We start from the raw sequence: 27,265 nt of genomic DNA on the forward strand, positions 1-27,265 counted from the left end.
ACTCGATTGCCCACTCCTGAACATATGTAATTGCCGCTCAAGGAAGCGCCGTCAACGCTGCAAGTGTTTAGGGTTGCTTGAGTTGCATCATTTATTGCAACCGGACGGTGCAGAATGCTTCCACTGTGGAGCCAAATCACAGTTTAGCCCTCTCATCGAAGTATAAGGCACAAATCACGCTGTACTGGACGTAACAGAGCAATGCGCTTTGGATATATGCGGACAAGGGATGGCTAATCATTCCGTGTAGGCGTTATGTTCGAGCATTCAACAAGTACACTCAGGTGATTGTTTCCTGCACGGCTGAAGGATTTCAAACGTTGAGCCTTCTTTTAACGCGCGGCTGTATACGTGGTTTTCCTTTCATGAATATGCCAGTAGTAATCCAGAGCAGGCCGCTTTATTTCACCGAGGCCCCTTTCCAGGTGCAATTCATTTTCACGCTTTTCGCGCTTTGTCAGTGGTCGGAGTGACCCCACCCCCGTTATTAATGGAATCGGCCACCCGTGAACAGTTGTTGATAACAGCGGCATAAGGATCGGGAGGGACGCATCGCTGCAAGAATGTTTCCACGAACTGTCGTTTTGAAAGTGGTTGGGCGATAGCAAATTACCTTTATCTTGTTTTTGTCAGAGGTGGAATTCTTGCTTATTGTTGGTTTTCATTGTAAAACGTGCATGTGTTTCTTGTTGGTAATTAGTTGGCATGATATGCTCTCCAGTTTTGGTCCAGGTCCCGTAAAGCAGCTTTCGTCTACCAAATGTTTCGATCTGGATGACCCTTGATGCATAGAGTGTGAAACAAGGGGTGGAATAGGATGAGCTGAAAAACCCCATATCTTTCTTGCTGTCGTCGCATTCATAGGTTATTTTTCCGTGCTTCTTTTGTTATCTCGACGTATATTGTTTCACCCCTTAAAGGAAGCTACTGTTCTACATGTCCCTGATCACCGGCCAATGCGCTTTCTCTATGGCTACCTTATCTGAGATATTCCTAGGGCTCGTCAAGGGGCCCGTGAAAGGTAACTGCGCAAACTCTGTTCGGAGATATTCAGAGCCGAGTAATTGATGGTTTGCACTGGCGGTTATTCTGGCCGCCATCTTTCGGTTACTAGTACGTCGAGAAGATGTTGAGTAGAGCAATTAACGCGACAACAGAGGCCGAGACCCGTCTTGCACCGACCGAGAAACCGATAACAGTGATATGATCAGGACAAATACAGTCCCCGTCAGATATATAAACAATGTACTCCTGGTGATATGGCACACTAACGCCATCGCGGGTGCCATGTTTTGGTGCTAGCGCTTTCCGGAGACTGTGACCTTGACCTCACGTGTAAACATACGTACTGGAGGTGAGCGCCTTGGTCTCAAGAAAAATTCCATTATTACGGGCAAATACACCAATATCCATAGAGCTATCCTCCTTAATTGCAACCCTGTAGCTGTTGTCTTGTTCTTTGGCGGTAGTTGACCCTCACTTATTCAGTCATTTTTCGCAAACGCGATTATGAGTTTTTTTTTTCTTACATATTGCCTTGGTGGCTAGAGTTGTAACGTTAGCTTCTTTAATTGCCTTAGGGCTGAAATACGCTGGGTATTTTTCAGCTACCCAAAGGGGATATAGGCTGAACGCGTCGGTGCTTTAATTCAAAGAAATGTCTATTTATTTTTTCCTTGATAATGTGCAGATATCGGAGCTCTTACTGGCAAGGTGGGTCTGTTTTGCCTCTCCGCCTTTATTTGGTTGCGAAAGTTGTAGTTTAGTTATAATGAGTATTATTATTATTATTGTTGTTGTTGTTGTTGTTGTTGTTGGTGGTGGTGGTGGTGGTGGTGGTGGTGGTGGTGGTGGTGGTGGTGATGATGTTGTTGCGAGAAATATCAAGCGACCCACGACATGCCAGCGCTAAATCGACGCTGATGTTTCAGCCTAAGATTCAAAACAGGCAAATTCAATCTGAATGTTTTATATACTTTTTCACATAATTAGGTGTTCCTTATGTCAAACACTGCGTAAGCTAATTTCTTGAATTTACCTATAAGAAATGGGTCAGCATAAATCTCATTGATCCCATACATTCACAAATTGCGGTTGCCTATTCGTAAACATTTCAAGGTTAAACCACAATTAGAATTAAATTCTGGAGCTTTACATGCTAAAACCATGATCTGATTATCATGCACGCCGTAGTGCGGGCTCAAGCCTTTTCTCGATTTAGCGTAAAATAACCAACCATGTCGCGTCATTTTTTCTCCCTGTTCATTATTACGAAAACAGACAGAGAGCACTTGCACGAGTTAACTGTAATTTGATCAGCAGAACGAAAAGGATATTCATTCGCCGTTGTTACAGGAGCATGGCGCGTAAAAGTTTTCACCAGCTCCAGTAGTTCCTTCAGTCAAGTCATCGTGCTATATAGCTGCTCTATATGCATTTAATGAGGGAAACTGAAGGTTAAGTGGTGTTTCTTGTTTACGTTTCTGGAATACCGCGAACGCCTCTCCTACCATGCGTTAGCACATCGTAACCTAGCAAATACGCGAGAAACTAAGGACGGGGGTGACGTGCCAGCGAAGTCACTGTACTAACTTTCCGTGAGGTCCCATGGACTCTTACAATGTCTCATTGTGCCTGGTCAATTCCGCATCTGTAAAGGACTACGCGTTGCATATTACATGAGCCGAAAACCCAAGCTAGCAATGTCGCATAATATGTCCTGCGCTAAATAGACTCATGTAACAGTGCTGTCGGGACGATGCGGATTTTTGGCGTCAACTTCGAAAGGGAGCCTTGGTGTTAAGTTTCTTCTCTAGTAATCAATATTTCTCTGAAGATAGGGCTTCGAAAAAGTACCTCACCAGTGTAAGCGGGACTCCTGTTGCCCCTTATTGTTCCTTTAGGTGAGGTGGATTCGTTATACGTGTGCGTTGGTTTAAATTTGCCACCAACTCAGTTCTTTGTAGTCATTTTCTGGTCATCCCTGCGCCCCCTATAGCGCAAAATCACAGGCCTGCGCAGCATGTGTGAAGCACAGTCACAGCATAAGCTGGAGGAGTGGCTCGATAGGAGACCGTCGTAAATTGCTTGAACACTACAGCACGCACTTGAGGGTTTTGGCGGCGAAGCTGTCGTGCCGTAATTTCGCCACCACACACTGCAGGGTCTTCGCGGCGAAGTCTCTTTGCGTCGTTTTCACGAGAACGGAACTGAAATTTGCACCCGGCGTCGACGGCGAGCTGCGGCTTGTGCTGCTCTCTAACAGCTGTCCTTGAGCCTGGTTGCAGCCGCGCACGCAGCTGCACTACTCGCCTTTTCAGCAGCGCTTCGTGCTCTGCGACCAGACACCATAACGTGTACGGAAGCGTGAACACATGTATCGAGACTACGCGGCGCACTAGTCACATTGGTTCGCAGCTGGCACATGATGCAACTTCTACATGCCGTGACACCTTGCGTAATAGAACGCTACTGCAATGCAAAGTTTGTGCGTACAGACGCCACGCAGCGCGCATTTCACTCTCGCGCGGTAAGTGGAACGATGTCACGGGACTGCTGCATGGCGCACCACCTTGTGCAATTATATGCAACTGCAGTGTAAACTGTGCACGTATCGACGTTGCGCTGCGTGGATCTGATTGCACGTGTCTTCTCGCATGCTAGGACGCCTGTATAGGGCTTGTTTCTATTTTGGAGCAGCGGACTCCCGCGCAGAGAGCCCGTGTCCAATACCTGTGGGAACTGGCCATTTGCGTTTTATTTATTGGCGAAAGCAGCGAAGGACACCGGCGGCGGGAAGAGCAAAAGTGGGTCCCCCTAAAGGGCTACGTTATGATATGATTCCGTAAATACAATACGGGGCTCATATATAACGGGGCTGATGCTACCACAACTTTGCGTGCCGCCAAGCCCTGTCGAAGTGTCATAGTAGGGTGAGCGCTGTGGCCGCCTGCGAGGACGGACGTGTGGCAAGTGTTTGAGGCAGGACACACTTTCTGCTGCACGCACTGCCCAAAGAGGAACTCGCGCAATTTGGGCACCTACCATATGTGGCGTCTACAATATGATCGCATCTATAATAGGGGCGCGTCCTATGTATGAGGGTGTAATCCCATGCTATAATGAGAGCATCTGAGTTTTGACATAATATTCCTGGGTATTCACATATTGTATTGGGCGGCTATGCGACATAGGGTTTTCTCGTGAATAGGTATCCCGAGTAATATATTGGAATTTACGAGCCTTTGCACGGGATCCCCCTATGTTCATATGGGAACATACCTGTTTTTATAGCTTTGGCATTCCCATTAGTTGACTGGGTTGATTCTCTATGCGTAATAGGCTGTTTTTAAAGATAGAGGTGACTCACAAAAATGAGCTGTGCACACAAATGTATACATCAAGACTGAAGGAGTCGTTTATTCTCGCAGGACTGACAGTCTCTCTGCTGCAGAATGAGGAAGGACATACAGTATAGAGATTTGCCCGGAGGGCCTCTGATGGTCAAGTTCGCCGACGAGCTGCCGCTGTGCTCTCTCTGCTCGAAATGTGGCATGCTCTCCAAGGACATGTTCGAGGACCCGTCGTCGCACGCGTTCTGCAGCATATGTATCTTCGAGTGCAGTGACCGGAAGAAGATACACTGCAAGTACGAGAACAAGGACGTCTCTGTCGAAGAGGTATCGAAGTCTTCACTTTCTCAGCTTTTCCAAATTGTTATTGGCATTTAAGTTGCGCGTATTCAACAAAGGAGACGGGACGAACGACGCGGACGACCGCTACGAAAGATGTAATTTAGCAATGCGCATGTTTGGGCTCGTCTATGTTCTTCGAACCCTTTCCATCGTTGAATTATGGACTGCATTCAGTCCCTGATGCACCAAATAGACCAAATCTTCGCGTTTCTGAGTTGTATGCGGAGTTGTACGTTACATGGTAATTTGTTCGTTTTTTTGCGCCTATTGTTCGTGCTTATGTTCTTTAGGCTACATATGTTATCAAAAAGTTGTGCAATAAGGCCCGTACAATACTGTTCTTTATTTTATACTTACATAAGAATGAGATCCTGGCTCGCCGATATGTCCTTGTTAGACCAAAAATTACTTCGTCGAATCACACGAGCCTTAGTCCCTCTGCGTGTCCGTTCTCTTCACCGCCATCTTCTTTGTGGGGAGGAAATCTTTCTTCAGAGAATACGGGCCGCGGCAGCCTTTAACCCTTTTATGACAACCCATATAAACACCAGAAAAGATTTTCTGTCTAAATGGGCTAAACACATCGAGAGCAGGCATAATCAGCGAAAAGAAAAAAAGAATTATTTTGCGGAAAGCCTTTTTTAGCAAGGGGAGGGGTGGCAAAACCTCAGGCAGAAAACTGTAAGTGTGTCTCACCCCAAGTCACCTAAGGTTTTGTTTGGAATTAGCACAGACAGCTCTCATCATATGTGCACTATAGTTGAATGTTTCATTTGCGTTACATCACTTGTGGGAAACCAGTGCAGCCATAGATTTTGCATTGATCTTTCTTCATTAACAGTATTTAGAAATAATGCGAGTCACGCGCAGAACTTCTACTTCGTCTTGTGTTCCTACCAAAATGATGCCTGCTGTCCATCATTAAAAGCTAGGCCAGAAAAAAAACTGTTCTGGTGCGTTTCCTGTAGTCAACATTCGTCATTAAAAGAGCTAAAGCTTCCATCACATGGGCCTGGTGTGCACCACTTGATTATTCAGTGAGCTGTACATAGTGTTGTGATCCAGCTTCTACGGCAGAAATTGATAACCTGCTGCGGCTCTACCCAGAAACGAGTACCACTCAAGAAAGAATACTAAATGACGCTGAAGTCTAAACGAATCACGCGCACATTGTACAGGCGTTGGCTTGGGGATGGCTACTTCGCCAATTCATCACTGCCATTGCTGCGTGAGGATGGCCTCTAAAGTTTAAGTGGGCTACTGTACCACTGGACACGCTTTGCGAGAAAAGAAATATATGATTCTGGCGTTTCCGCTGAGGAAAGTCGATATTTCTTGTTCCTATACACCTATGCAGATATTTTGTGCAGAAAAACACATATAAGATTATTTTTTGGACACAGAAGATATAGGCATAACAGTGAAATAAACACTCTGTAACTACAAAGAAACTCTCAAATAAACAATGTGAGCAAGACCAGCAACACTCAGAAAACAGTGCCGTTTTTCTCATAGTGTGCTTAGTAAGTGTTAATGGTATCTTACTGGTTTTTTTCTTGTGTACAGTGTATTTTAGCAGGGTACGTGCAAACTAATGCTATTACGGTCACATGTATTCTCTGTCGAAGGCCGGACCGCGTCCAAAACATTGGCAATAAGCACATCGATTCTCGTACGCCTGCAAGCATGCTATGAGTGCCTCTTTATTTATAAATAATTATTTCATTGTGCACGGCAACGCTCAGATCATCTTAAATTGGTTTCACGGCCTATTACAGATGATGCCTGCAATTGATATAATAAATGTTGTCATGGACCAAGTGGTTTTCTGTCCAAATACGAGCGACGGCAACTCCTGCACTAAGTATTGTACTCTGAAGGACTTGGAGGTAATTCTTTCTTCACTAATTCGCCAGAGGATTCTCGCAAATTTTTCGCATAACCTATATGCTGATATGCCTTGAAAGAATGTGTTTCGTTAAGTGGTAGCTTGTCAAAAACTCTAGCACTCACAGTATAGTCCGTGAAGCACTGTACCGCAACGCCACCAGCGAAATGAATACAACTTACTACTGACATTATAAAGCTAAGTGGTTCCTGCAATTAACAAGGGACAACTTGGAAAGTAAATAAGGGAACGACACACGGCGAGTCGGCAATGGTGTATTGTCGCAATTTGAATGCGTTCATATAGCAGTAAAACCTAAATGCTTCTTGATTTTGCGGAGCATCCTCCCTGAGTTTTAAAGCATCGAAAGTGGTTCCTAAATGGAGAAAACTTGTGACTTGAACTTCTATTTGCAGTGACGGAGGTAATGAAATGGAAGAGTAACTGAAGCTAGGGTATTCTTTTCTTTCTTTGTATGCTCTGTGTTCCTAAATGCGATGAAAGAGCAGAAGTAGTTTTTCTTTTTTAGGGACATTACTTGGAATGTGAAAAAACAAAAATCATCTGCTTGTCGTGTGGCGATACAGTAAAAGGCAGAGATTGGCAAACCCACGTGACGTCATGCCCGCAGCAAATCATGCAGTGCCGCTACTGCGTAGTGGCAGTTCCTCGCTTCAGGCTGGAGGTAAGCACGCACGTGTATGTACGTACGCATGTTTGTATGGTATTGCACCATGTTTCGACAGATGCAAGACAATTACTGACATTTGTCAAGTAATATTCCCTCACGTATTGTAGCAATCGACGAGTCTGGCATCTTGAATTTTGTCTTGAATATATTGGCGTAAAAAGAAGCAGGAAATGCCTAGGATTTTTTAATCGACGATTGACTTTGAAGTTTGTTTTTATTCAAAACCATGATTGTGTTTTCTACAGCTGCACGAACGCCTGTGCAGCTACAATCCCAATGCGGTCCGGGAAGCCGATACGTCTCCTATGGCAGCGATGGATTTCACATCCCGGCGGCGCAGTGATTGGGCCCGAAATGAAAAGCAACTTCCGGTCTCTGTAAACACGAACAAGCCACACCTGATACCTGAAGCCAAGGTGAAATTACCAACAGGTGTCACGGACGCGCATATGATGCATGTTATTTACATATCTACGCAGAGTATATGCCCTTCCGCAAGATGCGCAAATAACGCAATTTTTTACACAATTTTCCATGAAGAGCTACATTAGTAAATAATTGTGCTTGAAGAGCAAGGAGTAAATTATAATCAGTGCTTTAAAAACTAAATCAATGCTGTGTATACATAAGCAGAAAATGCTGTGGTCTTTTGGGTTTATGAATGAGGCAAAGTGGAGCTTCACGAGTATATTATTAGGAATTTTGTACTGCGTCGTGAGTCTTAACTGCATTCTTAAGGTTGCGATTTCCTTTGCTATAATATATGTTTTACTCCAACCAAAACACTCCATGTGAAGCATAGAACGCATTGTTGCCAAAAGAAGAAAGGTGAATGACGATAATGGTTATACGTGTACAAAATCCGTAGGATTTTTGTTGCATGAATGTGTTTCTGTGAAATGGACTTGAATAGTTACAAAAATAATCTATATTTTAATTTTGTGTCTATTAAAAACGTCACATTGTATCAATAACTGAACTACAATTTGCTTACCTGTGTAATATAACGTAATAATACATATTGCTGATACTGAAAACTCACTATGCTAGCACCTGGAAATAACTATGCTAGATTAACCGCGTAAAATCAACAAATGATATGTATACTCATGTCACAAAGTGACTTGATTGCTGAAACGTTTCTTAACCCGCAGATATATTTTCATACCTCTTAATCTATTCACCAATTATCTTCCTTGAACAGTTATGAACTACACCGTCAATGAATTGATCTACGAGTATAATACCTGCGGAATAACCACGGCCAGGATTAAACTCTTACAATTTATGGGGTGCATATTAGCGCGATAGGGAAAAGATGTCTTTAGTAGAAGAGAGTGGAAAAGAACCGAGTCGGCCCTAAAGTCTATCTTCCCGTCGCGCTCGTATGAACCCTTGGATTTCTACCAACTCACCCGCAACATATTTTACTAAAGGGTACTTGTTTGGGCGAGTCGGTAACAATTTATGATAAATGTTATTTGCGCACCACTTGAAATGAGGACTAGGAAGCAGCAGAGACATTTTACTGGACGTAGAATGCAAACAAGATCACTTTCCCCCTATGACCAAGCGACATAATTGCTAAAAGTTGTCTCAACACACAGGTCTGTTTTTATATGTCCGATTATTTTTTTTACTTACAGCCGAGTGACATCAGTAAGGTCGACGACGACACCATCCTGAGTTGTCGAAAATGCAATCGCAATGTGAAAAGCAAAAATATGGATAAGCATATCAGAGTTTGTCTACAAAGGACCAATGGTCCAAGTTCACCAGAAGCGAGGCAGACACCTGAAATCGCTCCCGTAAGTGCTTTCATCCGTGCAGCCTTCCGAAACCGGGATCACTCGTCAGTTCTACATTGTTCCTTCTCCGGTATCTCCATAAAAATTGATTCAAATGCCTTTTAAGGGGGATGGTACCCGGACCAATGACTTTAGTGTTTTTGGCGAATATGTCAACTTCCACTGGATACAAACAAGTCAAAATTAGCAACCCTATTTTAATGTGTTTCCACTTCTTCCTCATGAAAATCTGAGCGAGGCGGTTGAGTAGTATAGAATTTATAAAAACATAAATGAAAGACATTTGTTGCTTTGGTAAATGAACATTTAAAGAATAACTATTCCTTCTAGAGAAACGAAAATGCTCGTACTTCTTCCCTACAACACGGGAATTTTACCGAACTGAAAGATATACATTTCATAATTGCAGTCCTGAAATAATTCGATTTAGAATTTGGCACAGCCAGCCACACTTCCACACATGCTTTGAGACTGTACACAACAATACCGCGACACTAACCCCACGACCCTCTCGTCGAGATGGCACGCTGCCCTGCGTAGCTCCAACCTTGACGACCAACTCTGGGTGACCCAGCAAGCCTGCGAGGCGGCGAAGAGGCAACACCTCGACGTCCCCACTGTTGCGTTTTCCAGGTTAGCCCCACCGCTGCCGATCAGTTCTTGCGACGCCAGTTTATCGAAGCTCGACTAACGTTATTATTGGGTAGCGTGGCGTTGTCGGCGGGCAGCAGGCATCCGGTAGACCATGCCGAACAGGCAAGGACGAGACGATTTCTATTGCGAAACTTGCATGGTTTATTCAGTGATTGGTGAAAGATAAGAAGAGGCGAATGAAGTTTAAAAGTACATTGCGGCACCCCTTAAATAGGCCCACTAAACTTGTAGGCGGGACCTTGCGTACGTCAACGTCACGTGATATGCACTGAGTTCCACGGTGCTCGGCGGCGGCATCCACTCACCTGGCGACCTTTCACGCGCCCGCCTCCGCAGGTGGCAACCAGCAGGTCCGGGATCGTAAGCGCTTATCTTTTCTTCTAGGCGACGTTGGTTCGCGGAAGTTCTCCTGTAGAGCTTGACAGTTCGTGGAAATGACGTCTGGTTGTGGATAGGTGGCTGATCCAGCGTCCCAGCTGACGTCTTCACGAGCCTGCCTCCACTGGTGGCAGCCCGGGGTTCCCGTCTGGTTCGCGGAAAGGCTTTTCACGCACGCGCACAAAGAGGCCTGTGAACACTGCGGGCGTCCCCAGCACGGCATCCTCTCGAGACAACCACCGCAAATTAGGCATCCATCTTTCGTTCCGCTTAGGCATGCACACACACGAAGGGGCCTGTAAGCACTGCGGCGCCCTGCCAGATCGGTCATCCACTCGAGACAACTATGGCAAATTAGGAATCCATCCTTCGTTTCGATGAGGCATGGTGGCGGAACATCTTTTTTGCCCGGGAAGCTACACGCCAACCGTAACACCACATGGGAAGCCTAGGCCCAGCGACCACCTCTTGCTGGTTTCAATAAAGTTTATTCAGTCAATTTACATTTCAACTAGGCGTTTTTCGGATGAAGAAGGTTGTAAATAAAAAAAAACGTGTTCATTCAAAAATTAAAATTTTTTGTTCAGTTTGCGCAATGACAACTTAGCAATTATTGATAGAAATTTCACAGAAAGGCGTTCATTCATTGGAGAGAAAAATGTTCCTTAAACAAGTCAAAGCCGCATTTTCAGAAATCTTGTTCAGAAAGTTTAGCTGTTCGACCACATTAGTACGCATTTGGGGCGCATTCTGCAGCATCATCTGCACCAGATTTCTTGACGAAACTTTTTCAAGCACTTGCCATGGCCTTTCTTCGTTTTTCGCATTGGTGTTGCGCAGTTTTATTTATAGCGAAAATCGCAACGCAAGCAACCTCTTTAGAAGCCACGCCCACTTTCACGAGCGGGTATGCATCAAATGCGAGATATTTGAATTCCTTGTGGTTCAACTACAGGCGCGCCACTTGCTGGGCATATTCACCTTAAGATGAAGTATTCATTGGTTCTATTTTCGAGAAAAGCTGTCTTGAACAGACTTTGTGTACCATCCGTCCTTAAAGCGATAGCTCTCTGGCTTTTCGCCCTGCCTTGAGGCTTGCATGTTTCACACTGTTTATGAGAGGAGAGTCAACTTCGGCCACTTGGCTTGTGGTGCCTGCTGTCTTCTGGCTGAGCAGCCAACATGGGCGAGTGGGTATGAGCCCAAGTAGACAACTCGGTTCAAAGGGTATGCGCTACTTCGGATATAACGGAAAAGACCACTTTGGCACTGCGTACGGGATATTATTTACATGTATCCCCTCTTGGCCAATCCCTTGTAAGAAAAGTGCCAAAGTTACACAAAGAGCATGTAGCCTTAATAATAAAATCGATAGCGCCCCATTTCCTACAGGTATTTCTTCGTCGAGCGTGGACGCTTGATGGATAGCCATGGCAATGCGGTTGCAGCACGATACTAAGGAGAGTGAAGGTCTATGTCGAGTTCCAATTGGGGCACTGTCATTACGTGATATGTGTGCCCAGGAATCATTTGGCATTGTGGTCGGCAGTGAGACTGGCACTGAGATGGCGAGTTCGTGTGCTTGCCTATGTATTCATGGGTTTTGCAACTCACGGCTGGCTTGGGGGTATGAAGGTGGTCACAAAATAAAGCTATCCCTGATATTGACGGTTATCTTCGGTGGCGTTTGCAACAATATTTTTGTAATAGATTCAGCAGCCCTTGAGATCACTGACTCAAAAATTATGTCTTTAAAATATGTGCAGCGGTACTATCAAAAAGAAGAAAAACGATTGTTCAGTTAGCTTATTTTTACAGGACACTCGCCCTATCTAATGTTGCGGCAATCTTTAGGTCAAGTCGCTCAATTTTAGGCCATCAGTTTTTAGTGCTCTATTCAGTGAACTCTTGGGTCAGTAGTGCGGGGACCATCATAGTTAGCTAGCGCATAAATACACCCAAGGGCGCAAAGCCGAAATGTAAGTAGTTTGCCAATAGTAATTTATACCTCCAGCTGTCCATCCTTGTGCTTATTTGTAAGCTAGCTGGCTATGATGTCCTGGAGCTGGTCACAGAAGTTTATCCTTGCTTTTGTGGTTTACGACACCACAATGTTAGAATTCTGAGCGCTTTTCTTCGAACTCCTAATGGCAGGTCAAATTTTGTACCTCCTCGTTTGGTGCCTCTACGGTAATCTTAATGGCTTAGCATTATCAAAACGCACTGCTTATTCGGTCAAATTTTCATTTGGTTGTCTTCGATTGATTGCGGCATTAAGCTTTCCGTCAGTCAGGCGACCGGGGTCCTCAAGTGATTTAAGACATGTGACTGACGCCGCATAATATACAGGGTGCCCGGCTATCGTGCATCCAGTTTAAACAACAGATTATTGTACGTGAACAAGAGCAAGTGTATGTTGTTTAAAGTCTGGCCAGAAAACTGCCACTAAATTGTAGCCATCGACGTTCAGTTAGCAAACAAAAGCAACTAACTTTTTTAATTGTTTACACTTTACACACGTTTACAATTTTTAAAGTTACACGACGTCAATTACGGAATTGCGGAGAATCAAAACCGACGTATAAATGAAGTCTTTGGCGCAGCGCACGCATCGTGTTTTTGAATATCTGATCAAGTTGAGCAAGCAAGCGAAATATGAAAGATACTATATGGCTGCGCGCCCCTGTGCACTAAAGCCCCTGGATTTTCGAAGCGTTGCGAGAACTGGTGTCCGTGCCACGTGTTTAGTGTGGAAAGAAGAAACAAGTAAGCAGCGCACAACTCGCAGGCCAGGTGACATTGAGTAGCTGTGTGACATTAAGCGGCCAATCTGAGAGTCGCGTCTGTTTCAAGCCATTGATTCCTTTCCCTTTACGCGATCAAATGTCGAAGAGCACTGCAACTGCAAAAGCAGTTATCATCATGGGCCATATCGTGATTTTGTCACGGGATCCATAGCAGCGTATATTCTTGTTTTATGGGCTGAATATGATTTTCTGCTAAATATTATAAAAGGAGTGTTTCGCTGGCCTACTTCTTGTCGCGGTTGCTCAAAATGAGACATCAGTTTAAACAGGTTATTTACCGAGATGAGTGACAATCAAATAAATTTAGAAATCAATTAGATATGCAGTTAAAACAAAATGTGCGCGCCGGTTGAGAACTTAGGTCATTGCGTGCTGAGCGCGTGTCCACTGCTTGCCGCTCCTGGTACAAACAAGGAGTCGCGCTGAAGGTATCGTCCAATCAGATGTCTTCTTGGCGACATCAAAACCTTTTCTACTTTTCTAATATACGGGATTTTTAGTGCTCACGGGATAGCAGCGCTAACAGTCAGTCTCAATACAAAAGCAAGCTGCTCCTGTGTACTGTGTGTTCCTGTGGGTTCCTGTGACCGAATGGGGCCGATAAGCAGCACGCGTCTACTTTCCACGACGTGTCAAAAGCAGGTTTCAGCAATTATTGCATATCAAGACGAGGGAAATGCTTCCTTTCGAATTGGGACTGTTTGATGGCGCTGCTATTCCGTGCGCGTGGGTTTAGTGTCACATGGTATTTTTCATACTTAAAGGGTATCAATGTCTGCCGAAAAAAGAAAAGCATGTGATGTGTACTGAAAACACCCTATATTGCCATGTCTTAGGATTCTCTACGGTCTAAACTACATTTCAATATTTACCCTATGAACTGGAATGTTAGATAAAAATTTTTATATAAACAATTCGATATCAGGTACAACAGAATTACTGGTGATGTCTCGTCACGACTCTTCACGTAGATTCGCATAGAAAACTCCCTGTCTTTTTTTTCGCTCAGTAAATGATACCAATATCCGTGTGCTCGGCTTGCCCATAGAGGCGAACGGAGCGAATGGCATGGCCGTCGCCAAAATCAAGATGAATACAGCCAACACCATGATACTTTTGAAGCGGGTCTCCAGCCACCGTGGGGGTATGAAAGAGGAGAATCTGCTCCGATTAATCCAGTCATTCGTAATTTGCCACATCACCTACGTTGCTGCGTATCTAAACTGGTACAAGGCTGCACAAACCAAGCTCAACATCCTCCTACGCGGTGTCTATAAACAAGCCCTCGGCCTCCCCGGTTGCACCAGCACTGACCTCCTCCTTCAACTAGGCGTCCACAACACACTGGACGAGCTCATCGAGGCCCAACGTTGCTCTCAGCTGGAGAGACTCACCCTCACCTCGCACGGTATCACCTACCACCATCAACACGGCCATAAGCACCAGATCCCCTCCACCATACGAGCTTGGATTCACGCCGATCCTATCCCCAGAAACATGCACCCCGAATACAACCACGCACGTCGCACAGCACGTGCCACGGTTCTCACAAGATCCCTTACTCGCCACGACGGTGTGAGTTTCGTCGACGCCGCCGAATATCCCCACGGTACCCGCTTTGCAGCCGTCACCACGCGTGAAGGCTCTCTCCACCATGCTATCAGCCTAGTAACCCCACACACGCTGAGGAAGCTGAAGAAGTGGCCATCGCGCTAGCCACACTAGACCCAACATGCCATACCATCGTCTCTGACTCCCGCTTCGCCGTTATCAACTATATCAACGGTCGTATTTCACACCAAGCCTTGCGCGTCTTGCAACAAGCGCCCCGCTCAACCGACCATCAGGTTACACTCGTCTGGTTCCCGGCTCATGTAGGCACCGTCCACCCGCACCTCCCCAACCTCAACGAGGTTACCCACTCCCTAGCGCGAGGCCTAGTTAACCGCGCGGGAGAAGGGGAGCCTGCCCCAACCGGTAGGGATCGCCTGACACGCTACAATGATCTTGTGAAGTCCTTCTACTTAGAGCGTAGAATGTTCCCCGGCCCACACAACAAACTATCCCGAGCGCAGGCTACAACTTTCCGCCTGCTACAAACCAACACTTGCCCCTCGTTACAGCTTTATAACAAGATCTACCCAGACATTTACCCCAATCCCACGTGCCATATCTGCAAGACACAGCCAGCTACACTTCCACACATGCTTTGGGACTGTACACACCAATACCCCGACACTAACACCACGACCCTCTCGTCGAGATGGCACGCTGCCCTGGGTAGCCCTAACCTTGACGACCAACTCTGGGCGACCCAGCAGGCCTGCGAGGCGGCGAAGAGGCAACACCTCGACGTCCCCACGTGGGAGGCCTAGGCCCAGCCACCATCTCTTGCTGGTTTCAATAAAGTTTATTCAGTCAGTCAGTAAATGATAGCTAAGAAAATCACTATTGGACACTTGATAAAACGACCATTCACCTCAGTACACAACGACTTTGCTGCGATGTTGACTTGGTGCACTCCGAATATATACTTCCTCTCATCCTGCAGGTGCTGCCTACGCGAGGAGCTGCTGCGATCAGAGCTCCAGCTCAAGAATACCTTCAACATAAAACCCAAGAGCGCGTTCTACCGGCTTTACCTATTTTACTTCCTACGCTAGATGGCCATCCGAATGAGCATGTAAGTGCATTGTTTTCATGTTCTTACCTTAGTAAATACTTTGTGAAATAGTTGTGTTCACACACTCGCCGCATTGCAAACATTTTCTCCGTAAAAACCTCAGCGCCTAAGCGAAATGCACTGATAACTAACGCATTGTGACACTCCGATGATTTCTCGCCCATGGGCCGTTGCTTCTCCGGTCTGGTGTCTAACCGTAATGTGCATCTAGATACATAGGCTTGCGTTAGTAAGGCTAATTGCTGCAGTGCATGCTTTTATTTAATTTCTGTGCTTTCTTTATTTGTTCATATGGTGTTAATCTGTCCGTCCTTCAGTGACGTGGAAAAAACACATTGAGAAAATCCTATGTTGTCGTTACCTAGCGAGCCTCTGCTACTGTGGAAACAGCCTTTCTGCATCATCTGCAAGCAATACAGACCACCTAAGAAAGTACTTCGCTCTCATTATGCAGTATTTTGTTTAGAGGCGCTATTAAAATGTTTCTTGCTTTCAGGTTCTTGTGTTTTCAATGCCTCGTTTTGGTTACCATTATAATGTCGCGGCTCATCCTGTCGAGTTTTAGACTATTTTCCATTTGTTGACGTGGCTTTAATATCTCTGATTTTCATTAGAGTGGTCGTGTGGACGCACGTTACGGCTTTTGAGCGGCTCCATTTAAAATTTCCACTATTACGGTAAAAACGCAGCTCGGTACAAGAGATTTACGGCAGTGATGTTTTGTGGTATACTATGAATTTAGCTTTAATCCTTCAGGCACTCACACCTAGAGATATTGTGGCGCGTTCACCGGTTCAGCCGGATCCTAACCTCTAACATCAAAATTTTGCTCGGCCTGTTTCGTCCACTGAGCACTTTGAACCAGGAGGACAACTTCGCAATCAATACATGAGTGCACTGTTCTGTCATTGGCAAAATCATGTGCAGTATAGCACCGTACACAGATATTATTGCTTTGAAAAGTTTCCTTCTACATCAGTTTGGCACTTAAGAGAACTTCGTGGTCCTGTACCAACAATCTGGTTTTATCACGCTCTGTTTATAATTTTATTTTGAGCTGCTCCTCTAGTTTTAGCATTTCCAATTGTGTTGCATGTCAGTGTGTCTCAAAGCTTAAAACGAAAATGTCGAACCATACGACTTATTCTGAGAAATTTTTACTTTCATGATTCACTGAAATGGGATTCGGGTCTTCGTCTTTCACGGTAGCAGTCTCGTCAGCTTAATAAAGGCTTGTGAAGTGCTTGGCGCCACTTACTACAGAACCATGGATACAATCACCTTTAGGATCAGTGCTGCATGTTGAGTGTCATGCGGATTCACCTGCTATTTTGTGCTCCAGGCGCTGCCCACACGAGAACATGTTGCGGCGAGAGCATCGATGCAACCAGATTTTAACTTTCAACGCCAGATGTTTGCTCAACCTGCTTCGCCTATTCCGCATATTGCACCAGGAGAACGATGGCCCGCGATACTGGTAAGCACACTGTTGTCACTCCGATAAAGACTTTGCAGCAGCTGCCTGTGGATTAGGGGCTATTTTGAAAAGATTCCTTTGGTATCAGCTTGTGCTTTACCCCTCAAAGCCCAACGTATAATTTTTTTTCGTACTCGGAGATAATATTTTAAAATTGCGATTTGAGAGAGCGAAACATGCTGCAACGCCAATAGCGTTTTTTTTTCTTTCATACTGTTTGGGGGTTTCATCATACATAGTTAAGAAAATCAGTTACTAAAGGGTTACTCCTCCTGTGAGTCATTTTTACACGAATAATGTTTCCTTATATTTCTCGGCATAAGTGTACTGTCCTTGAGAAGAGCAAGTTACACGTTTTCGTGAAGTGGAAAACTATTCTATGAGTCATCAAACCATGATGTAGTATAATAGACAACTTCATTAGCTCTTACAGGATGTTGTTCGCCTGTTGAAATCTCTGTGATTTTTAGGGAGACTACAATGGGGTTCGTCAAGGAGGCGGCAATATCCAAATGGCCACCCATGACAATCTGGAAAACAAGCCTTCACAGTCTGAAGCGACTACTACAGTGAGTAGCTTAAGATTGAATGGTCATTGTTGAAACTCATGGTTATTAAAAGTCAGTATCAAATTGTTTTATGCTCCAGTTGAAAGATTGTTTCAAAAATGTTGTTTTCAGCCCTATAGAATTCCCACAGTGGTTTTCATGAAAAAAAGTAACTTTTGCTTCTGCATACTCGTGAGTTTAGATAGGAGTGACCCAGCTAATGTTTTCTGTGAACGCTTTCTAGGACAATGCACCCGCAAAAAAGACTTTGGGTAAATTTGTTATCAATGAGGAGTATATACAACTGAACGTATCTTGGCAATTATGCAGAGCTGGTAGTTGTAAACTTTCCTTGTTGGCAGCCTTTCAACCGCACTTAAGCAGACGGCGGGTGCATCCGGTGGTGTCGGTGTCACATAAATCACAGCACACCACTGCCAACGTTTTTCAGCGAGCCGAGCGCAGCCGCAGATTCCGGGTGCTCGGGCTGGCTCGAGTATCCCTGCCTGTAGGTACCGCAGGGACCAATCAGACTACGTGGTAGGCTGAGTGTCTCACATTCAGAGAGGGCTTGTCGCGGCAAACCGTGGTGGCTGCGGTAACTATGGTACTTAGTAGCATTGCCTCCGATACTTCGGAGGTGATGCCTAGCATCCGCACGTTAGGTCATGGGTCACTTCCAGAGAGCGCTTATGATGGGCTTTTTTTTAGTTACAGTATCAGTAGCGGCTATTGTTGGAAGCTTTCTATTTATTTATTCATTTATTCAGTTTACCCTACAGGCTCCTCCGAGCCTGTAGGGTAAACACTATGGCTCATATTTACAACATCAAATTTTGAAAGTATGTTCCTGTACATCTACATTATGTCAAGCCGCGTTTTTATGCGGTCCAGCATTTCCTTGCAGTTGGCCTTTACGGATTTGGCCGTGTAGTACAAACATGCATTCGTCACGGCACAATTTCGTTACCAAAACTGCTTATTCTAAATATGCATATCCAGGGGGCACGCTCTAGGACGGTCCCTCTCTCAGATAACACTTTCAGTGCGCGCTGATTGACTGCTTTAGCAAAACCATTACGATCATGTGACATACCTTGTGCTGCTTCACGCGAAAGTGATAGTATCCCCAAAAGCGGTCGTTCGAGAATACAAACCCGGGTTTACTTTTTTTTTCATATTATTGCCTCTGGTAATGACATACTTCAGCAATTAGCAATTAGTATGAGTGCTTTTTGAAACAGTTTATTTTTTCTTAAGACAATATTTCCGCCTGCGAACATCAGCAAACGATTAATAATTACTGCTCAACTCACTATTATATCCACAGACAGACAGACAGACAGACAGACAGACAGACAGACAGACAGACAGACAGACAGACAGAGGTAAAAGGTGAAAAGATATTGAGGTAAGCCAGGCGCTCATGTGGTTCGCTACGCCATATATAGGAAAGGGTGTTAGAGAGGGAGAGGAAAATAAAGAAGGAAAACACTGAGGGTGTCGGTCAGTATGGACGCGCACATCTGAACTACAATTGCTGACGGGCCATGTCGACTTCAGAAATGGCAGTAATGTATCGCTTTCGGTGAATGTGGCCCATGTGGCCCCACTGCGAGTACCTTTGCCATTGAGAACGGTAGTGAATCCTGGTGATATAATGTGGTGCAGAAATCAAGGCGCTGCATGATCGTCGCAATGGGGACGTGTAGAAGTGATAATCCATAGACTCCAAGTACGCAACTGTAGCGTTTAGTGCTGTAGTCATCCAAATAAGGAATAAGTATGTCAATGAAAATGCTAGTCGAAGCTGCAAGCGACACAATATTGCTACACCGAAGTAGGAGAGGCAAGGTTCTTGCCCTCGCCATAATTAGCTATTGTTCATATATTAAGTCACAAGATAATGTTTCAATAAGTGCGGCTGGTGAGTTCGCACGACACTTCGTTCGTGCAGTTTATAGTGTTTCAAGCACGCCTATCTTTTCGTAATATTTTCGTTTGAGCTTTCTCAGTTGAAGGCTCACCATAACTTAGGCACAATGTAAACGCCTGTTTCATTGCCATTTCTTTCGATTCTAACAATCCCGAATGTTGTTTAAACAGCAAATCAGTATAGATAGAATTAAAATATTCGCAGTTGCTGATAACTACGTGGGATGTTGATATAGTACATGAACATTGAGCGCACTTTTCTGAAGGCGGTATTGGCTGTGTTCTAACTGCGCAGGAAGTGGCAGTCGTGGCATCGGATATGGGCAGCCTGCTGAGCAGTTACGAGATGCTGAGTCTTTCTGATGTACCTACTGCAGACGACATCACTGAGCACGTAAGTGAGCGCCAATTTAAGCAATCACGTTATGTGCTTGGAATCAGAGGCAGCAAAATTTTTATACAAAGGAAAGAGAATGAGCAATTTCGGGAGCGTCACGGTCACGTGATGACCGTGAGTAGTGCAACAGAGCTATTTTTAAACTATAGTCACCTCCCCCTTAAAAGACAAAAAGTTGAGTCCTGTGCAACTCCCAGGTATAAATGGCAGTTAAAGCAACATATATGATAACAACACTCCAATGGCAATAGGACATTCCTTTCTTTAAAAAAAAATTATACTTGGCTGTGCTAGCGCAAACACCAGAGACTAGCGGAGCTGGGGGAGGGCCAGTAAAGTGCCAATTTCTTCCACTGCGAGAAAGACGACCGCCGAAACGAGGGCGCGGGTTTTTATCGGAGAGTAATGAAGTCACACCACCTGTGACCCCGCCTAAAACCCCTTGATAATTTTAAAGTAGCGACACTCTTTGAACTTTGCCGCGCGACCTCCTCGCCTCCTCCTCGCCCCTTGCGCGTTCCCCCCGCGGTAACCAGTTTTGCCCCCGTTTTTCTGCACGACGATTGGTCTCCCTGCCGTTGCCCTTGGAAACACGTGGATCTTGAGTTTTGCTTGTGTTTTTCTTTTTCGTTAGCGCCATTTTCCTCCTGAGCACGGCTGACTCGGGGCTTTAGCTCGGCGTAGCGTACGTTGTACGCTGTGTTTCCTGCTCTATGTGCTAGCTCTATGCCAAGCTGTTGCGCATATAACTGCAGCAAGAAGCCTGAAGATGGTTATGCCGTTTTTATGATACCACAAGGAAAGCGTGACGGCTTGCGCAGGAAGCAGTGGCTGCATGACATTGGCCGAAAGAACTTTGCGAGCTGAGGCGTCTTTCTTATAGTTAGTAGCAAAGCATCCCGTAATGCTGCATTTTTTGTTTCATTCTTCCGGCCTGCTCACCAGCGATTTTGTTGCGGTTGTCCTCAGTACGCCTAATATTCTGGGGCGGCTCCATCACCTAGCACGTCGCTAACTCTTGTTATTCAGTCGGAAGTGCAGCATTATAGATTCTGCTTTGCACCCCAAAAAAATTGTGGCATGTATACCCGGGGTATTGCAGGTGATGAGTGTTAGCTAGTCAATATTGAGTTCTTTTTTAAGTTTTAAGGCGAAAGCCTTTACATGTCTGTTTCATGGTCGCGTTATAAACTGGAAGTATCACGTGACCCAAGGAAGGCCAGAGGTGACCCAAAGCATGTCCACCCCTGCATAAGAGAATGATTACCCAAGTTAATTAATGAATGATTAGTGATTGACATAAGGTGGATTAGGGAGGATTAAGGTTGATTAGTGTATTAAAGAAGATTAAGGTGGCTTAGAGTGCATTAAGAAGGATTGAGATGCATGAATAAAGATTAAGGTGGGTGGAGGAGGATTAGGGAGGATTAAGGTAGATTACGGTCGATTAATGCGAATTAAGGTGAATTGGGGTTGATAAAGGAGGATTAAGACCGATCAGAATGGATTAGCGTAGATTAAGGTGGATTAGGGACCATGGAGCTGGGTTAGGTTTGATAGAGGTGGATTAGGGTGTATTAAGGTAGATTGGGATTATTAAGCACGAATAAATTGCGTTAAAGTGCATGAGTAAGGATTAATGTGGATGAAGGAGGCTTAAGACCGTATAGGGTAGGCTAAGGTGCATAAGGGGCTATGTAGGTTGATTAGGTTGTATTAAGGTGTATTGGAAGTATTAAGCTGGATTAAGGTGGATGAAGAAGCATTAAGGTGGATAAGGGTGGAGTAAGGTGAATTAGGGTTCATTGAGTATTAAGACCGATTAGTATACTATAATCCTCCTGACGCACATTAATCCACCGAATCCACATTCATAGACCTTAATGCTCCTTCGTTAACTTTAATTCACCATAATCAACGAACGTCCTCCTTAATGCACCCTATTCCACCTTCATCGACCTTAATCTACTCTAACCCTCCTTAATCCCCCTTAATCCTCCTTAATCAACCCAAATGCTCCCTCATTCACTTTAATCCAGCCTAATCCACTATAATCGTCCTTAATTTGCCTTAATCCACCTGCATCCACATTCATCTACCTTTGACCTCCCTGATCCTCCTTAATCCACACTAATACTCCTTCATTCACTTCTATTCACCCTAGCCCACCATAATCCTCCTTAATGCACCTTAATCCCTCTTAATCCACCCTTATGCTTCCTCATGCACTTTAATCCACCCTTATCCACCATAATCTTCCTTAATGCACCTCAACGCACCTGCACCCACCCTAATCTACCATCATCGACCTTAATCCAACCTTGTCCTCCTTTATGCACCCTAATTCACCTTCATTCACCTTAATGCACCTTCATCGACTTTAATCCACCTTAATCCTCCTTAATACACCCGAATACATCTTAATGCAATCACTAATCAATCATTACTTTGCTAATCATTAATCATCTCTCATACGCGGCTGCACATGCTTTGGTTCGCTTCCCGCCTTCCTTCGGTCACGTGATATTTTCTGTAGCTCACAACGGGACCTGGAAACAGGTCTAAGGCTTTCGCTTAAAAAGCCACACACAAAGGAATGTGTCACAAGCAATACTAGATCAGACGCACGAAGTAAAGCATCTGATCATGTGGCAGAAAAATTGTCTGGAGTATAGAACTCGCCTCAAAGCTCCCTTTACATCGGTATACCCCGTTCATACGGCTTTAAGAAAAAAACAACATCCTCATCAACGTTGCCTCCAGCATTATCGATGCTGTTATTAGCATTTCTCAAAATTTTCAACCCCACTGGGGCGCGCAACTGACCCAAAATAACACACCTCCATAGAATCCTGCGGCCCGTCCGCGGGAGCCCAGGAGGAAAAACGCGCCGTGCGCAGCCGGCGGGCGAGGAGAATCGAGGAGGAAAGCGCCGTGAGGAGGAGAGTGTCGCTACTTTCGAATTATCAAGGGGCTTTAACCCCGCCGCGCCACCCCTTCCCCGCTAGAAACCACCCACCCTTGCTGCGTCGCTATGCTAATTTTGTACTCTGCCTTCACTCTTTCTCAGCTCTCTCTCTCCCCCAGCTACGCCCTTGTCTCTTGGTAAGCGCCACCCACCCTCGCCGAGTCGCTATGCTGCGTGATGCTATATATAGAGTCTGCTTTCCTCTCTCTCAGCTCTCTCTCTCCCAGCTTGTCGGAGCTGCGGACGGCAAGAGAAAGCCAGCGAGGTTCTAATAGCTCCACTGTAAAAGCTTCCTTAGGCTTCAATTCTTGTAAGGCCTCTGACTGGAATAATAGAGAACTTTTTTTATAAATTGCGCAAGCTGAACGTGGACTGCGCAGCACATTTAGCAAATATCCGAATAATATGCGCTGATAGGTTTGTTTCTTTGTGTCATACGAAGAGCAGATACAGAGAACTTAGAGGAGGTGGAGAAAAAAATGAACCTGCGGGAAGCAATCTCGCGCTTTTGTTGATTGCTTTATCGTACGACTGCACTTATTCAGTGAATGTCATTTTAAAATCAATAAAACTACAGAAATGTTGCTGACATCACGCGCTCTCTACTCCCGGTTGATACTCGGTGATGCCGTCACTACGCGATTGCTTTCCAGATTTTTTTTTTTTTTTGAGACCGACAAAGTACGGCCATTTCCATTATTACAGTTTTCACACGTGCGCTACCGGACTATACGATAGCTGGTTCCACATGCGTTCTTTAAAAAAGTACCGTACGGAAACTATCTACAGTTGCTTGTCTGCTTTGCGATAAATGTCCAGAGCCTTGGCTATCACGTATCAGTCACATCTTACAAAGCAATAAAAGTTATGCGATCAACTTCACAGTTTGGAAATATCCTCTCTCACCTCATTTACTCAGCATGCTTCAGCCTATAAATTTGTCCCACCTACAGCAACCGATAGACATCGCTAGTGTATCATGACTCGTGAAAGCCCTAGGAAATGCGTTGCAATACATTGCTCCATTAGTGCTCAGAGTATGCGGTTCGCCTTTTAAATCTCGGTGATTTTCAGGGACACTACCCTGGGCCTCGTCAAGGAGGCGAAGGTTCGCAAATGGCCGCTGGTGACATTGTTGGAACGCAGCCTTCACAGTCTGAACAGACTTCAGTGAGTAGTTTACGATTGAAGTGTGATTGTCAAAATTGCTGTATACTAAAAGACCTTGTCATATCTTTTTAGGCCACAGTTCAAATGCTCTTTCAAAAAATTTCCTATTTTCCCGCGTTCCCGCTTTGTTTCATGTAAATGTGCCCCACCGTGGTCTGACGATATCAGACATGCTTTCTGTAAGGTTTTTTTTTCCTGCTTTAATTACGTGCAATTATCCGTCCTTCAGTGGAGTAGTGTCCTCAGCTGGAGCGCAGGACTGTGAAGTGCATGGCGTGAGCTACCATAGATCCCTTGATACAGTGGCGTTTCAAATCTGTGCTACAGGCTTACTGCCATGCGATTTCCCATATTTCGGGCCTCATTCACTGCCTACAAGAGATGATGTCAAGGCGAGAGTACTGATTGTAACAGATTTTCACTTTCGACGCCAGCAGTTTGCTCTACCTGCTTCGCCTATTTGGCATATTGTACTAAGAGAACGACCTAACGGTGTATTTGTAAGCGTACTGCCCTCACACCGATAAAGACTACTCAAGCAGTTGCCTGCGGAGCATAGGGTATTTCGAAAGATTCCTTCACTCTCCGCTGTTGCATCACCCCTTAAAGCACAGGATATCATTTTTTCGTACGCTTGCATAATACCTTAAAATTGCATGCAGTTGAAGAAGGTGAATTATACTAGAACACAGATGGGCTTTTTTTGTATACCACTTGGTGGATTCATCATAGATAGTTAATATAAAGAATTACTAAAGGGTTATTGGTCCTAAGAATAATTTTAACACGAATAACGCCCATTGTTCCTCTCTGCACGAATATGCTTTCCTTGGCAAGAAATAAGCCTAGCAAGTTGTTTGTTTTAGTGAAGTAGAAAAGTATTCCATGAATCGGCAATGCCTAATGAAGTGAATTAGAATGGCCTCCTGCATTAACGCCTACAGGGTGTGGTTCGCCTGGTTAAATCTCATTGATTTTCAGGGACACTACAGTGGGGTTCGTCAAGAAAGTGGCTATTCCCAAATGGCCGCAAGTAACATTGTGCAAACGCAACCTTCACGGTCTGAAGAGGCTCCGGTGAGTAGCTTAAGATCGAACCGTCATTGTCGAAATTCATGTCTATTGAAAGTCCAGATCAAAATGTATGAGGTCGCAGTTAAGATACCCTTTCAAAAATTTTGTTTTCAGTACTCCACACTGGTTCTCATGGAAACCATACATTTTCTTATGTATTATGTTTTTTAAAGGTGCCCTTAACAACCCGAGTTCGGATATTTTTTATATTGCGACATTTGTGTAGGAGTCTACAGCGGACTGGCTGCCGCAGTAAATACTGAAATGAGGCCGAATGAATGAATGAAACCACGTTTATTACAGATTAAAATGTCCCGAAGATGCTGCGGTGGAAAAGGAGGGGTATTATTGCAATATCGGAAGGGTGAGGCTGCCTCTGTTTTAATAACGAACGTCCTGGAAGCAGCTAAGTTGGGGCCGCATGACTCTTGGGGCTGTCGCGGAGCCGAACGCCAACCAGTGGTGCCGCCGGGTCCTGGAGGAACAACCGCAGTGCTCGTTGAGCTCGGTGGCATAGTCCAGAGATGTGGTATCCGGGCAAGCCGAAGTTCGGAGAGAAGGCCAGGGTGCTCGCTGTATGGTGGCCAGTGCACGAAGCCTCGGTGAGATGTAGATGGGGCACTCTGAACACAGGTGGTTAAGATCAGCGCGAGATTTGCACGTGGGACAGAACTCACTCACGGGTGGTGGGGTGCCACCCCTGTCGAAACGGTTCAGCAAGTGAGGAGTAAGGAGGGTGCTAGTCTGAATTCTCCGAAGTATGACTGACTCTCGCCGTGTGAATACCTTCGGGGGAAGCGACGGTATAGAGAGTGGATTGCCCACTGCAGGTAGGCGGCACGTCATTGTTTGGTCGCATGCTTGTCTGCCATCGGGTCTGCTAGCTGAAGTGTGGTAGCTAGGAGGGGATAAGGAGTATCGGAGGCTCTGGCTAGCGCCGTAGAGAGATGAGCGCGCGCCAGTCTATGAGCCTCCTCGTTTCCGGGGATACCGCAGTGAGCCAGGACCCAGTGGATGGGGACATCGTCACTGCATTCGCGGAGCAGGCGTACCTGATGCCGGATCTTCTGCAGTACGGGATCTGCGCAAAGAACATTGGCGCATGCCCAATGGGCAGCCTGGGAGTCTGTGCACATGATGATGAGCAGGGTCAGTTTGAGACGAAGTTTCGAGGAATAATCTAGGATGGCCGTTAGCTCTGCGCGGGTGCTCTACATTGCTTTTGCTGATATATGATGGCGTTGGTACTGATTTTCATTTGTCTGGTCGTACCACGCAGTTGCATAACAGGTGTTACTAGCGCCGTCTGCAAGCAGTGCAGCCTGCGTGTATACGATGCGTTCAGTCAAGGGGAGTGAACGCGTAGCTGTAGCATGCTTCTTGGCATATGCAAGGTACCACATTCGCTCATTAGGGTCCATATTTAGAGCAAGTGGCCTGCAATTGGTGAGAGCCATGATTTGCCACGGCGGTGTTTTGCGGAGCAAAAGAGGCATTGTGTGGACGTCATACACGAGGAGCATGAGTGTGTGTCGCCCGGCATTTGTGGCACGAAGTGTCGTCTCAAGTGTATATATGTGCACGTCGACGAACTCGGACAGGTTGTTGAGTTTGCTACAACTTTCAAGCGCTTCGAGGCTTGTGTACCTTGGGAGCCCAGTAACAATGCGTTTGGCTTCGTTAAGTAGCCGGTCGAGCGCGTGCATCTTTGTGTGGTTGACTGGATGATACGGCAGCCCGTACATGATACGGGATATACGGGCGATATGGCACTGGGTACTGCATACCAAAACACGCAGCACGTGTGCGCAGATGTAAGCAACACAACTAGTAAGAGCAGGCGTACGACTGCCATCAACTGCATGGTGGCGCCCTCACATAGTCGTAGGCTCTGGGAGGTCGACAAATCGAGAACGTTTACCTTGTTTACGTCACGTGGAGGACACTTTTGACATCACGATGCACAGAGAGACACAGGAAAGGCCAGAAGAGGGGCGAGTGATATTTTTGTTGTTTGAAAATGTAGCATCGCCACTCCGCATAGCTCAGCCACGTTCGCAAAAGACGATCATCACAGCATTATGTACACGACA

The 27,265-nt window shown here is 45.4% G+C and overlaps 1 protein-coding gene across 15 annotated transcripts in view; it reads left to right on the forward strand.

Moving 5' to 3' along the window:
- Positions 1-27,265, forward strand: part of LOC126544568 (uncharacterized) — a 113,384-nt gene that overhangs the window by 507 nt on the left and 85,612 nt on the right. For 10 of the 15 annotated variants that reach the window (XM_055077710.2, XM_055077712.2, XM_055077718.2 and 7 more), the window contains exons 2-12: positions 4,431-4,679; positions 6,473-6,583; positions 7,112-7,267; positions 7,519-7,689; positions 8,920-9,081; positions 15,472-15,603; positions 16,946-17,080; positions 17,551-17,649; positions 19,859-19,957; positions 24,003-24,098; positions 25,080-25,175. In XM_055077710.2, coding sequence (XP_054933685.1) covers positions 4,455-4,679; positions 6,473-6,583; positions 7,112-7,267; positions 7,519-7,689; positions 8,920-9,081; positions 15,472-15,603; positions 16,946-17,080; positions 17,551-17,649; positions 19,859-19,957; positions 24,003-24,098; positions 25,080-25,175 — 1,482 coding nt within the window. In that variant the 5' untranslated portion in view covers positions 4,431-4,454. Of the gene's footprint in view, positions 1-4,430; positions 4,680-6,472; positions 6,584-7,097; positions 7,268-7,518; positions 7,690-8,919; positions 9,082-15,471; positions 15,604-16,945; positions 17,081-17,550; positions 17,650-19,858; positions 19,958-24,002; positions 24,099-25,079; positions 25,176-27,265 lie in introns of those variants that run through there. The other 5 variants (XM_055077713.2, XM_055077719.2, XM_055077717.2 and 2 more) reach the window with 4 other exon arrangements.

Source organism: Dermacentor andersoni, chromosome 10 (genome assembly GCF_023375885.2).
Source record: "Dermacentor andersoni chromosome 10, qqDerAnde1_hic_scaffold, whole genome shotgun sequence".
Taxonomy (NCBI): domain Eukaryota; kingdom Metazoa; phylum Arthropoda; class Arachnida; order Ixodida; family Ixodidae; genus Dermacentor; species Dermacentor andersoni.